This window comes from Muntiacus reevesi, chromosome 15 (assembly GCF_963930625.1).
Source record: "Muntiacus reevesi chromosome 15, mMunRee1.1, whole genome shotgun sequence".
NCBI classification, from domain to species: domain Eukaryota; kingdom Metazoa; phylum Chordata; class Mammalia; order Artiodactyla; family Cervidae; genus Muntiacus; species Muntiacus reevesi.
Genome location: NC_089263.1, coordinates 30,346,145 through 30,360,232, shown reverse-complemented (window position 1 = coordinate 30,360,232; position 14,088 = coordinate 30,346,145). Strand labels below are relative to the sequence as shown.

General features: G+C 46.7%; 1 protein-coding gene across 11 annotated transcripts in view; it reads left to right on the top strand.

Moving 5' to 3' along the window:
- PEAK1 (pseudopodium enriched atypical kinase 1) overlaps positions 1-11,821 on the top strand; it is a 309,359-nt gene extending 297,538 nt beyond the window's left edge. For all 11 annotated transcript variants that reach the window (XM_065906976.1, XM_065906968.1, XM_065906966.1 and 8 more), the window contains one exon: positions 4,955-11,821. In XM_065906976.1, coding sequence (XP_065763048.1) covers positions 4,955-6,118 — 1,164 coding nt within the window. In that variant the 3' untranslated portion in view covers positions 6,119-11,821. The remainder of the gene's footprint in view (positions 1-4,954) is intronic.
- The last annotated feature ends 2,267 nt before the right edge of the window (positions 11,822-14,088 follow it).

The window sequence follows — 14,088 nt, the reverse complement described above, 5'->3', positions numbered from 1 at the left end:
GAGGGAGACCTGGGTTTGATCCCTGGGTTGGGAAGATCCCCTGGAGGGGGGCATGGCAGCCCACTCCAGTATGCTTTTCTGGAGAATCCCCGTGGACAGAGGAGTCTGGCGGACTGCAGTCCATGGGGTCGCAGAGTCAGACACGACTGAGCAACTGCGTGCAGGACAGCACGGCAGCAGCAGTTCACAATTACGCTCTACATACTTGATCTCACTTGATTCTCACAACTGCCCTGTGAAGGAGGTTTCGGTATTCTTTATGTTGTCTCCTTTACTTAGAAAGACTGAGACCCAGAGAAATTAAGAGAAATGACCAAGGTTACACAGCTGGTAGCGGGGCTAAATGCTAGGCCTTTCAAGTCCTTGGCAAGTTTCCCTTCTCTAGGGTGACAGGGTTTAACTACAGTCTCATTCAGCCGAACTCAGTGGTGTTTGACTGGCTTTTCAGAGGCTGAGGAGTTGGGACCTTTGAACTTCCATTCTAGTGGGCAGTGTGATATTGGGCAAATTATTAAAACTGGAATGTGTCGTGTCCTAGATCTAACTCGCATGCAACTAAATGATGACTAGTATAAGATTTTTAAATACCTAGTGACATATAAATATGAAATATTGCCAACAGTACAGTATAGAAAGAATTCATGTTGTGATTGATGAGCATACAGGATTATATATTATACTGCATGTGCTGAGACTTAGAAAGCTTTGCAAAGATAATGCTTTCTGAAAGATATATATTTGAACTTGAACTCAGCCTGGCGATATCTCTGTTTCAAGACCAGAAGTTTGCATAAAGGAAAAATGCCAAAAACTGATGAAGTTCGTGGTAGAAGACGAAGAAACTTTTTTTCACATCTCTCTCTCAAGTGTGCTTGTGTGTGTGCGTGTATGTCATCGACCACTGTAATAAATATGTATAAATACCATAAAAGAGAGGAACATCCTTCTGGTGTTCCTCTCCTTCAGACTCCCTTGCCACAGCTCCTTTTTTAAAGCATCTATTTTGATGGAAATCAGAGCCTGCTGCTTCCCAGAACTGAGGATCCATCAGCATCCTCCTAAGAAAATGTACATTTTTCTTTGTAAATAGAGAAGGCTAGAAAAGCTTTTCCAAATTTGCTTTTTCTGTGTCACCACAATAAACGAGTAAATTGTAGACACTGCAGAGCACCTGTTGCTGGGAGGCGTCGGTGTCTGTGAGGTGCAGCAGCGTGCTCCTGCCAAGGAGGAAAAGTGGCAAGTTTGTTCTTGGTTCCCAGGGTCTTGTGGAGGAGCTGTCCGGACCAGGCTGTTACAATCTATGAATAGTGTTGGAGACTCAGCCTTCCATTGTCAGCTTCTCATATCGTATCATGAGGATAATCATTTTAGGGGTGATTTTTATTTATTTATTGCTTTTCTAACCCTTTAAGACTAGAAATACAATAGTTGTTTTAGGATGTAGAACTCTTGGCTAATGTTTTTGTTCAAAAAATTCTTCCTTGATCCATAACCACTTAATAAGATTCTTTTTGAGAGGCCTTATTGCTTGAATATTGTCCTGTTAAGAGAAAATGTACACATGTCATTTTGAAGCATGGTTGTCTCAGTATATGCTCAGTAGTGTAATTGCTGGGTCATATGGTAGTTCTATTTTTAGTTTTGTAAAGAACCTTCCTACTGTTCTCCACAGTGACTGCATCAGTTTACATTCCCACCAACAGTGCAAGAAGGTTCTCTTTTCTTCACATCCTCTCTAGCATTTATTGTTTGCATATTTTTTTAATCTATCCCAATGTTCAGTGTAGATAGCGTTGCAGCACTGTTTACAATAGCCAGGACATGGAAACAACCTAAATGTCCAATGATAGATGAATATCTACAATGGAATATTACTCAGCCATAAAAAGGAACAGAATTGGGTCATTTGTAGAGATGTGGATGGGCCTAGAGTCTGTCATACACAGTGAAGAAATCAGAAAGAAAAAAACAAATATTATATATTAACACGTATATGTGGAATCTGGAAAAATGATGTTGTTTAGTCACTAAGTCATGTCCAACTCTTTTGTGACCCCTTTTGCTTTAGCCCGCCAGTCTCCTCTCTCCATGGAATTTCCCAGACAAGATTACTGGAGTAGATTGCCATTTCTTTCTGCAGGGGATCTTCCTGACCCAGGGATGAAACCCACGTCTCCTGAATTGCAGGTGGATTCTTTACCACTGAGCCACCTGAGATATAATAGAAAAATGATATAGATGAAACTATTTTTCAGGGCAGGAATAGAGATACAGATATAGAGAACAGACATGTGGACACAGGCTGAAAGGGACAGGGGGGACAAATTGGGAGTTAAGATTGACATATAATACATATTCACTCATGTTCGACTCTTTGCAACCCCATGGGCTGTAACCCGCTAGGGTCCTCTGTCCATGGGATTTCCCAGACCAGAATACTGGAGTGGGTAGCCATTCCCTTCTCCAGGGGATATTCCCAACCCAGGGATCGAACCCAGGTCTCCTGCACTGCAGGCAGTTTCTTTACTATCTGAGCCATGAGGGAAGTCCAGTAATACGCACTACTGTGTGTAAAATAAATAGCTAGTGGGAAGCTGCTGTAAAGCTCAGGGAGCTCACCCAGTGCTCTGTGAGGATCTAGAAGGTGGGATAGAGGGACTGGGGGGAGGGAGGTCCAAAGGGAGGGGACAGATGTATATACACAGCTGATTCACCTCATCGTAAGCAAACATTAATACACCACGGTAAAACAATTATACTGTAATTTTTTTTAAGTGAAATGAACCACCAGTGACTCAAATGGAGGAAAATAGGCAAAGGATATGAAGAAATAGGGAATCTTCCCTCATAGCTCAGTTGGTAAAGAATCTGCCTGCAATGCAGGAGACCCCATTTCGATTCCTGGGTTGGGAAGATCCACTGCTAGGCAACCCACTCCAGTATTCTTGGGCTTCCCTTGTGGCTCAGCTGATAAAGAATCCACCTGCAATGCAGGACACCTGGGTTCAATCCCGGGGTTGGGAAGATCCCCAAGGGAAAGGCTACCCAATCCAGTATTCTGGCCTGGAGAATTCCATGAACTATATAGTCCATGGGGTCGCAAAGAGTCAGGCACAACTGAGCAACTTTCACTTCACTTCACTTCATAAAGAGATAGTTAATGGTAATGAAAAGGGGGAAATTACAGTGGACCCTTAAAGATGTGAAGAGGTGCTCAATAACTCATTAAAAATACTATCTCCAAAGATACTTTTCTGCAGTTATCAGATCAGTAGAGATAAAGCTTGTAAACATGATAGGCTGGCAAGGATGGGAAGAGACCAAGCACCCCACCCACCCCCACCCCCACCCCCCTGCACCACTGGTGATGTGCAAACTGACTCAACTTGATAGAGGCAATTTGGTAACATTTATCAAACATCTAAATACAGATCCCCTTTGACTCAGCACTTCCACTTCTGGAAACTTATCCTACAGGTATCCTCATACACAAGCAATCTGGGGATGTATGAGGCTTTTCACTGCAATATTGTCTGTAGCTGGAAAGGACCTGAATGTCTGCCAGTAGAGAGGGGTAACTGAACTCTTCTTATATGTCCATGCACTGGAATGTATGTAGCTATTTAAAAAAACTATTAATGGTATGCTATCTATGGAACAGTTTCAAGACATATTGTTAAGTAATAAAAGCTGGGTATAGATTGTTGTTCAAAAAAAAGAGAGAGAGAGAAAATGTAAAACTCAGACTGCTGCCATTGAAATGGTGGTTTTGCTCTGGCTAGATGAGACGAATGATTCTCTCAAACTTTCTTCTTTACCCATGAGTGCCTGGGACCATCACAATGACATTCCCTGAAAAGTTAGGAAGACCCACAGTTTACCTGGCCAATTCTATGTCAAGTCTCCTGACCAGTGATATAAGGTATTCTGGCCTATGTTATAAGCTATTTATTAAGCTGCTCTGTAAGTCTGGGCTATAAAACTCCACAGAAAGAAAGCATAAATGGAAAATGACTTTTTTGTTTTTCATTTTTCTAGATGAGGGGCAAGGTAGAGTGGAAGGAGGAAGCTTTGGTGTCGGGCAGACTTAGGTTTGCAAACTAGTGGCCCTGGGTTTGTGTTTTTTGATTTTGTTTTTTAAATTCTTAAGTCTTCAGCCTACTTTGGGCTTCCCAGATGGCTCAGCAGTAAAGAATCTGCCTGCAATGCAGGAGACACAGGTTTGATCCCTGAGTTAGGAAGATCCCCTGGAGAAGGAAATGGCAACCCACTCCAGTATTCTTGCCTGGAGAATTCCATAGACAGAGGAGCCTGGCAGGCTGTAGCCCACGGAGTCACAAAGAGTTGGATACGACTGAGCGACTAACCATGCACACGCACAGCCTATTCTTCTTTTTTTTTTTTTCATTTATTTTTATTAGTTGGAGGCTAATTACTTTACAATATTGTAGTGGTTTTTCTTTAAGGAGTTAGTGGAAGCACTAGAAGGCTTCCCTGAGGGCTCAGTGCTGAAGAGTCCACCTGCAGTGCAGTAGCCACAAGAAAGGCAAGTTTGATCCCTGGGTGGGGAAGATTCCCTGGAGGAGGGCATGGCAACCCCCTCCAGTATTCTTTCCTGGAGAATCCCATGAACAGAGGAGCCTGGCGGCCTACAAGCCATCCGGTCACAAAGAGTCAGACACAACTGAACCAACTTAGCACAGACGCACATGTAAGGACTAGAGATAGTACACGTGATGGGTTAAGCATGAAGACACTGTTTCTGTCACCCAACACAGTCACCAAAACCCTTTCTGAAAAACTCAACCCTATTGCTGTATCTCCACTGCAACACTGTTGCTCTCGCTACTCCAGACTCCTACCAGTCACCTTCTAGTTAACCCCTCTTTACAAATCAGAAGCCGTGTTATGATGGTGTGCATTTTAAATTGTGTTCTTTGCTTTCTTCCTTCAGATCTGTAAGAGCAAAGCTAAGGAATCGCAGCAGTATTACCACAGCTTGGCCATCCGGCAGAGTCTGGCTGTCCATTTTAACATCCAGCAGGACTGCGGTCACTTCCTTGCCGAAGTTCCTAAGCGCCTGCTTCCCTGGGAGGACCCCGACGCCCCCGAAGAGGAGGAGGATGACATGGAAGCACCAGAAGAGGTGAAAGGAGAAGCTGATGGGAAGAGCCCAGACCTGGGCTCCGAAGCAGAGTCGTCGTCCCACAAAGAAAGCCAGGCAGTCGTCAGCAGGAAGCAGAGGAGCCACGTTGTGGTCATCACTAGAGAGGTTCCCTGTCTCACAGTGGCCGACTTTGTGCGCGACTCCCTGGCACAGCATGGGAAAAGCCCGGACGCGTACGAGAGGCAAGTGTGTCTGCTGCTTCTGCAGCTGTGCTCGGGCCTGGAGCACCTCAAACCCTACCACGTCACCCACTGCGATCTGCGTCTGGAGAACCTGCTGCTCGTCCACTACCAGCCCGGGGGGCCCACCCAGGGCCTGGGACCCACGGAGCCTAGCCCCACCCCGTCCTGTCCCACGAGGCTCATCGTCAGCAACTTCTCCCAGGCCAAGCAGAAGAGCCATTTGGTAGACCCTGAGATCCTCCGGGACCAGTCCCGCCTCGCCCCGGAGATCATCACGGCCACGCAATATAAAAAGTGTGATGAGTTCCAGACAGGCATCCTCATCTACGAGATGCTGCACCTGCCCAACCCTTTTGATGAGAACCCAGAGCTGAAGGAAAAGGAGTACACTCGAGCCGACCTGCCCCGCATCCCACTCCGCTCCCCCTATTCCCGGGGCCTGCAGCAGCTGGCCAGCTGCCTCCTGAATCCCAACCCTTCTGAGCGGATCCTCATTTCAGATGCCAAAGGCATCCTCCAGTGTCTGCTCTGGGGTCCCCGGGAAGATCTCTTCCAGACTTTCACTGCCTCCCCCAGCCCCGCTCAGAGGAATACCCTGCTCCAGAACTGGCTGGACATCAAGCGCACACTGCTCATGATCAAGTTTGCCGAGAAGTCCCTGGACCGGGAGGCTGGCATCAGCCTGGAGGACTGGCTTTGTGCTCAGTATCTGGCTTTTGCCACTCCGGACTCTCTCAGCTGTGTTGTGAAAATCCTGCAGCCCCGTTAACATGTCCCGGTCCCTGCTCTTACTTCATGTGTCACCTTCTTCAAGTTGCCCACACATTTCCCCTTCCTGGTACTCATACAGAATTCAAGGAAAGAGGAGAGACAAGCCTTCCATCCCCATCCAAGTCCAGTGAGACACTGAGTCCATCTTAACATTAGGGAAAGTCAGCCGCACAAATGTGCAGCTGCCATTCATGGGAACACCTTCTGTCCTAATTGTCCCCAAGTGCAGGAAATATGAAGATGCGTCCTTGAAGTGACAGCTCCTCTGGTTTGAACTCCATGAGCTGGGTCAAGTTCCTCCAGAACTCTGAGTATCACCTGTCTTTTTAACACCATGTATTTATTCTCACTAGCAATAGACAGATTTAACCAGTACTTACCATCGTCTACTAAACTTTCACAACAAACTCTTTTCCTTTAAAGGATCAATAACTGGCTCTCTTACCAGGCAGAACTGCCATCCTTAGCATCAGCACAGTTTTGGTTCCAGGAATTACATCCTTTGTTCCAGTAGATGGTAGAAGGACAAGGAGAGAGAATCCATCCTTAGGGTCATGCACCCATTTGGTTTCCATTATCAGTAAGTGTGTGCACTGTATGGAGGATGGCCCTAAGTCTCCCCTCGTGCTGCCACTGCCTGAATCTCCTTCACCTTGGTTCTGTCCCCACTTGCCAGTAAAGTTTGGGTTTATCAGCCCATGACAGAGCTGACCCAAGGTGGTGTCACCAGTGCCCCAACAGGGCAGAGTGCAGTTCAGATCTTACAAATAGCTAGCAGGACACAAGGAGATGGTGCTCCTGCATGTGCAGTTCTCTAGGGGCCATCAGGGGAACAGAGTTTAAAGGACCGTTCTTTGATTACTGTCAGAGCTGTCAGCGTTGGCAGCCAGGGCTGCCGGTACCCAGATCACAGTTTTCCCCTGAGCCGTAATTGGCCAGCCTCCTTCTATCAGCAGCCGGTGTTAACTAGTCTACCAAATGCTGTAGACAACAGCTCTGCTTGGAAATGGCTGTCCGTTGAGCCGTAACGTCTCCCTCAAGGGCATGGTGTGGCTGGCTATTAGGATGGCCAGAAGGCAGAGGAAGGGGAGAAGGCCACTGATGAGACCGCTGACCTCCTCTTTGCAATGCCCACATTGTCTAGAGAGACCGCCTCCCAGCTGCACGGGCACGTTGCTCCCGGTGACTCAGACACAGCACTGAGGGCAGCTCATAGGGAGTTTGCGTTGCTGAGGTGGGTGGCTGAGAGCCGTTCACCCTGCATGGGGTCTGTGCTCCCCTCCTATGGATACATGTGCAATTTTTGTATGTATTTTTTTTAGCTGTATATATAGTGTTTATGTTGCAACTTCACCTGAAGCAATATCCACAGAAACCCTCCCCTTCTTCCCTTGGCACATATTTGCGCTGAGACGAGTGTCCCTTCCACCGTGTGTGTGTGTGTGTGTGTGTGTGTGTGTGTGTGTGTGTGTGTGTTATTCAAAACTGTGAGTATCTGTTCTGTTTACTTCAACTTTGAAATCCCAAGAGTCACTCAGACAGTGTGAGTGTGTGTACACGTGTATACCCGTGTGTGTGCACATGCCCGCTGGAAGTAGAGGCCAGGCCTCTGGGGGAGCAACCTGTGGCAGGGTTGATAGACACGTCCTCTGCCTGGTGGGCAAGACAGCCCTGGGCCCCGCATCAGCCAGTGCAGAGCTTGTTAAAGCCAAGCCTGATTGTGCAGTATTACTTAGGTAGCACGTTAGTGGCCTTTTGGTAATTTCTAAACTTTTAACATTATTAACCACCTTTCATGTGATTCGCCTGTATCAAAGAGGATCAAGAAAGGAGAAGAATGTATTTTATTGTGCTCTTCTTTGCTTCTTTTTCTTTTTTTTTAAACGAGAATGGGACCCGTGAGGCCCATCTGGAGGATGCCCCTGTCCTCCCGGCCAGCAGTTTAGGACTTCCAGGGAAGAGAGCTGGTTGGCCCACACAGAGTCTTGTCTCCTCTGGCCAGAGTGCAAGGCTCTGCCCCCTGGGAATGGCCACAGGATGGGCGCGCGCTGCAGGCCAGCCGTCCGCTCGCTCTCGGCGTCCTGCAGCCTGGCCTCACTTTGCCTAGCAGGCTTTATTAGGTGACGTTAGCTAACCCACGTGCACATAAGCCCCTGCCCAGTTATACACTGAAGTGGCAGCGCACAGACCACTGGCCCTGTCAGCCAGCACGCCCCCTGAGCAGCCTGCTCTCCATGGTTTGACATTGAGACACGTCCTCAATGTCACTCTCATGCTGCCTTGCCCGTGTGAATTTGAATGTTGACTATTTAATGCAGTTTCATATTTAATGAAGAATGTTTCCTGGCCCCTTTGTTTGTTTTATAGGTATCCTTCACCACCACCACCCTCCTTTTTTTCTCCTGTTTCTGTTTTGACTTGGATCCAGTCTTCTTCATTTTAACTCGATAATATTATAAGCACGGACACCCTCCACTACCATTATCTCATAGCACTGGCGAACCGAACACCTTTTCACATTAGATGCGTTTAGTACTGTTTTCATGGTCGGACTTGTTAAGGGCAAAAGATGAATGCCAGCTAGTCAGGAAGGGACTCGGGCTCCTCCAAGACAGGTGGCTAGATTAATAGTTCTCTGAGTGAGGGCCGAAGAATGTAAGGTGGGGAAGGACGAAGGTGTTACAGGTGAAAACGGAATAGGCAAGATAACCCTATTTCTAGGCAAGAGGTATTGTCAGATGGTCCTCCAAATATTTTTCCAAAATTATGAAATTCAATCTCATACTGACACATATATTTTGCATTTCCATTTTAATTGTAGCAGAAACTTTGAATTCATTCATCAACTGCAAAGAAATCCTGCACTCAGACACAGACTTACATATTTATACATATAATATATATATATATATATATATGAGTTTTGGATTGTGACTAGTATAGCACTTTAAGTTTTCTCAAGTAACATCAAATTATTGTCTTCAATACGGATTGGATTTTTTCTCTTCTTTTGAAGTCTGTACTATAGATTCTTCCATGTATATTAAGAATTTGAACAATTAAGCCGCTATTGGAACTTTTCCTTAAGCCACATGAGCAAGAATAATCTCTCGTACACTTTTAGGTACTAGAGAAACAGGACAATGGCTGGAGTAGCCAAGACCAAGACTGAATGTACAGCAGAGTGCCTTGTTAGCGTGCTAACCTCGTCTGGGAGGAAAGGAATTAGATGTTCCACGGGAAGGTGGGGGGCTGTGAAAGGGCTCCCTTGTTCGCCTGAGGAGAGCCCTTGGTGCACTAGCATGATGTCAAGAAGCTACTTCATCAAGAATAACAGCAAGATGGTGGAAAGAACAGTTGCAACCCATGGCATCAACAACAAAAGAATGGTGAAGGACGTCCCCCAAGCCATAGGCTAAGTCAGAATTGGAAGCCAGGATATGGCAGTGGGTTTTAAGTTTTGCCCTCAGAAGATAAACTGGGTGAGATATATAGGGGAGCAAAGCACTCACATTCCCTAATCTGCTGATGCTGAGGGGCCAAAAGTAAGATCTGTTGGTTAGAATTTTAAGAGTCTGAGTAGCCTTTCACTGTCATTGGGGGCCAGTTGTGCTTCCAAACTCAGTCCAAGTTTGTGAACTTAGAAAACTCTAAACCAAGAGATCTGAGCCTCTGGAAATATTAATGATAATCCTGGGAATTAGACTACCTAAAATTGTATTTTAAAGTCTCTAGCATTATAAAATATCCATGAAAGATCTTTGGGGCCTACTAAACAGTAGGGCATAGAAGGATTGCACTCCACTTCGCACATTTGAATTAAGAATACTTTGGTGCTAGGAAATTACCTTAGTTTTGCTGATAGAAGTTTTCCCTAGATGTTACCAGCAATGATCTGAAAAAAATATGGGTTCCAAAAATTGGGATGGGCTCAGGATACTGCACTGTATTCCAAATGATTCTAGATGTATAAATAAAGTATGAACATACTTGGGATGGGCAGGGAGTAACTTGACTTCCTGGGCTAATTCTGACATGTTTTTTATTCCCCTTACTAGTTGACAAGGAGTAAAAATTCTGGTTCAGCATAATGAGTGAACAGGATGGCTGCCCATGATAGCAGGTGGTTAGTTTTACCTCATTGAAGCCCATATTCTCAAAGGCCCAAAGTGCTGTGCCAAGACAAATCCAAGTGCCACTCTTGCTCAAGTGTGCACTGCAGCCTGTGCTGACGGTAGCACCAAACGGGATTCCATGGACCAAAAACAATGCCATTAGGGAAGCCTTGAGTGGTGCCACGCAAGATTCAAGATAGAGATTATACCAAAGAAACCAAGCCTCTTTGTCCTGATGTTTTTTAGGTGATGAGGCTGAGTTATGACAGATGCCATGGGAAGAGAATTCACATGCATTCCACATCCAGGTATTCCACTGATCAAGTAAACCATCCTCAAAAAAGCACCTATTTTTTAAAAAACAAGTCCATTTTGTGTATGGGGTGGGGGGGAAGATGATGCTAACGAAAACCTTGGGCAGATTATAAATTCCCTAGCATTTCAGGAGAAGGAACTATCCCCTCCCATTTACATGATTGTGACAATCACCCAAACTTGAGCTTGGGAACATCATATCCCTGTAATACTAAAAGCTGAGGATTTTTTTTTTTTTTCTTTTTTTAAGAGATGTGGTAGTTTCAATAGGTTTGTTTAAAAAAAACTCTTGGGAATTTTCTTTTTAAAAATGTAGTATTTTTTTATAAACCGAGGTGTTCACCACTCATCACCACCACCATTTAATATTTATAAGTGCCCAGAAAGTACAAGGTGCTATACAGCTGTTAAACACCCTCTCTCCGCAGCTGTTTGAAATTAGAGTAGGTTTTTGCGTCAGCCACTGCAGAAGCTTTTCCCCTTTTACCCCGGTGGGCTGCAGGGGCTTGCATCCGGGACATCCCGCGTCAGGTGTTTCCCACGCCGGAGAGCCTCCGCGTTTATTCCAGCTTCTCACTTTTCCCCACCCATTTGCCTCCACTTTTATTTTTCAAATCAAGAACGTTTCAGGGAATCAAAAGAGGTCGGACATTTTTTAACCTAGCAGAAGTACAGAGTCATATATTTTGCTACAAATATTATATTATGGAAAATCCACTTTGCCCGTGTAGTGTGTGGAAAGTGTGTGTGTGTGTGTGTCCGCGCTCCCGATAACTTGAATGTTGAACCAGCCCTATGGCTTCAGGGTAGCATTTTTGAAAGATAAACCACACTGCTTCAGGAAACTTGCTCCAAATAACTACTTGGTTATCCCCTCCCTTAGCAGTTTTAAAGGGTGTTACATGCGAACACACCGGGATGGGATTTTTTTCTGTTGACATGCCGGGCATTTTGGTATGAAATGAGGGCAGAAGCAAGATGTTGTCCTTCTCAGTGATTTGAATCATGGCAGTCCTCATTCCGCTCTCTCTCTCATTCCCCACTGGTTCTGCCCATGCTCGCTTTTTGAAAATCTTGTTTCTTTTGTTCTTTCCTGGAGCTTCACCTCTCTACTTAACACATTGTAGAGCTGTAAAAACCTACCAACGAAAGGTCCCCTCTGTCACCAGGCGGCGCCGCCCTTTGGTTTGCTGTGGTACTTTGCTGTGTTCTCTGTGGCATCATGTTACTGTGTAAATAAATTCATTTTCATACCCAGTAAAAACAGACAAGCTCTTGTCCTTTCAGCTTCTCTCCACACTGACGTGCCGCGGACATGGTTACATCTTAGCTGCCGGGAGGTATGCCTTCTCAGATGCTCCTGCCTGCTGACCTGGACTTGTTTTCAGTTCATTGCCTCCCTGAACTGAGAAACCCAGGCATGGAAGGGCAAGTGAAGGCCTTCAGCTTTCTCCCAGAACTCAGAGGGCTGCAGGTTTGCTGTGTGAGATCGCCCCCTAGTGACCAGTCACCATATAGAGGTCCTGTTAGTCTCCCTGTGGTGTTCGACTCTGGGACCCCAGGGACTGCGGCAGCCACGCCTCTCTATCCCTCACCATCGCCCGAAGTTTACCCAAGTTCATGTCTATTGCACCAGTAATGCCATCCAGCTATCTCATCCTCTGACGCCCTGGGTTTGTTTAAAAGGCCCTGGGTTCGTTTAAACGGTTTGGTTAGCTGGCTGCGGCTGAGCCTCTCAGTGGCCATCTCAGAGCTCTGCAGACAATATGAGCAGAGCAGGACCTTGTACAGCGTCCCCTGCTATGGAATTCACATCCTTTGCCTGTCCCTAAAGGTACACGGTCACACACTGTGTCCTCACAAAGGCAGACAAGCTAATGAGCAGACGCTTCCATAGCAGACAGAGGAGACCACCCGGCTCAGGCAGGACGAGTTCGCAGTGGGCAGAGGCAGTGACAGCTGCCACGTCATTGGAGTAGAATGGATGAAAGTGCAAACATGTAGACTCTAAATTAGACCAGATTTTAGAGCTCTTAACCCTTTACCGTGGACCCTGTTTCCAGCCCGGTGTTTCTGCTGCTCTCTACCAGCAAGCACTCTAGAATTTTCAGACATAATATTTAAGGGATATTCCAGAAAAGTGATTGTCACTCAAGTTGTACATTGCTGAGGAGGTGAAAACTGTACTGATGTGGGCCTCAGAGCTCTCTCTGTTGCCTGGGCCTGGGAGGAAAAGTCAACAGGATAAAGCTGAGAGACAACTCCCTGAGACGTAGGCTCAGCTTCTGGAGAGGAGCCCAGGGAACTAACCTTCCTTGTGAACTGACTTCTGGAGGGAGAGGAGCAAAGAAAGAGACAGTTGGAGCTGAGAGGTCTCAACATCACAGAGAGGGAACACAGTAGGCTTGGGTGGCTGTCCAGCGATCTGCTGGTGAGTGGCCAACCGGGGCCTCTGAAAGACACGGGCTTGGATGGTGAGGGTTCAGGGTTGCCCAAGCCAGGCTCCAAAGTGGGTGGAGCAAGGCCACAAATGGGATCCCTCTGACATTTGGTATGACTGGAGAAAGATTCTGTTACCGCTTCACCACCTTGCCCAGCATGGGATCCATTCTTAAGAATTCTGTCAGTGGGCCCTCAGGAAGACCACTCTTCCTTTGATTCTGGATTGTCCAGAGGTGATCGACCACTGACATTTGAGTGGGGCCTTTGGCTTCCCTGGTGGCCCAGATGGTAAAGAATCTGCCTGCAATGCAGGAGACCCAGGTTCAATCACCTAGGTCGGGAAGATCCCCTGGAGGAGGGCATGGCAACCCACTCCAGTATTCTTGCCTGGAGAATCCTATGGACAGAGGAACCTGGTGGTCCATAGGGTCACAAAGAGTCAGATACAAGTGAGTGACTAATACTTTAACTTTTTCTTTGGCTTCTACGTGCCTGGGAACTGACTTCTTTCAACCCAGGTCACAAAGAATCTTGAGTTCTTTCCTACCTGGGATTCACTGGTACGAGAAGCTCTCTGGGTACCTGGCGCAGGGTGTGCGCTCCGTGAGCTCTCTGCTCTTCTCCAAGGCTCAGCAAATTATGCTTCCTCGTAAGCAAGCCCATGCTCTACAAGGGAAGGGACCTCATTAGTGCCTCAGGAGCCAAGGGCTGCAGTTGGCGGCTCGCAGCTGAAACTTAAAAACCGAATTGCATACAGGGCGGAGAGGGAAGGATCCCGGTTGCCAAGATCCAGTTCTCTCAAATGTGCAAACCTCTGAGTGGAAACAGGCTGCCTGGGCACAACTCCTGACCTCCCAGAGATGTTAGGTAACTCTCTCTCCACACACACATATCCCAGCTAACTGCTCGCTTACCCCCTGAAAGTACATGGAAGCAACCGAAAGGCTGAGCCTTACTGGTCACCAGTCCCAGCTGGAGAATCTAAGCAGGGCTCCTGGGTGCTGGAGAATGTGCTTGGTGAGGGGGACCTGGGGTCCCAGGAGTAGAGGGGCACCAAATCTCTGTCAGGGGGGTGCAGAGCTCTTGCTTTCTGGAG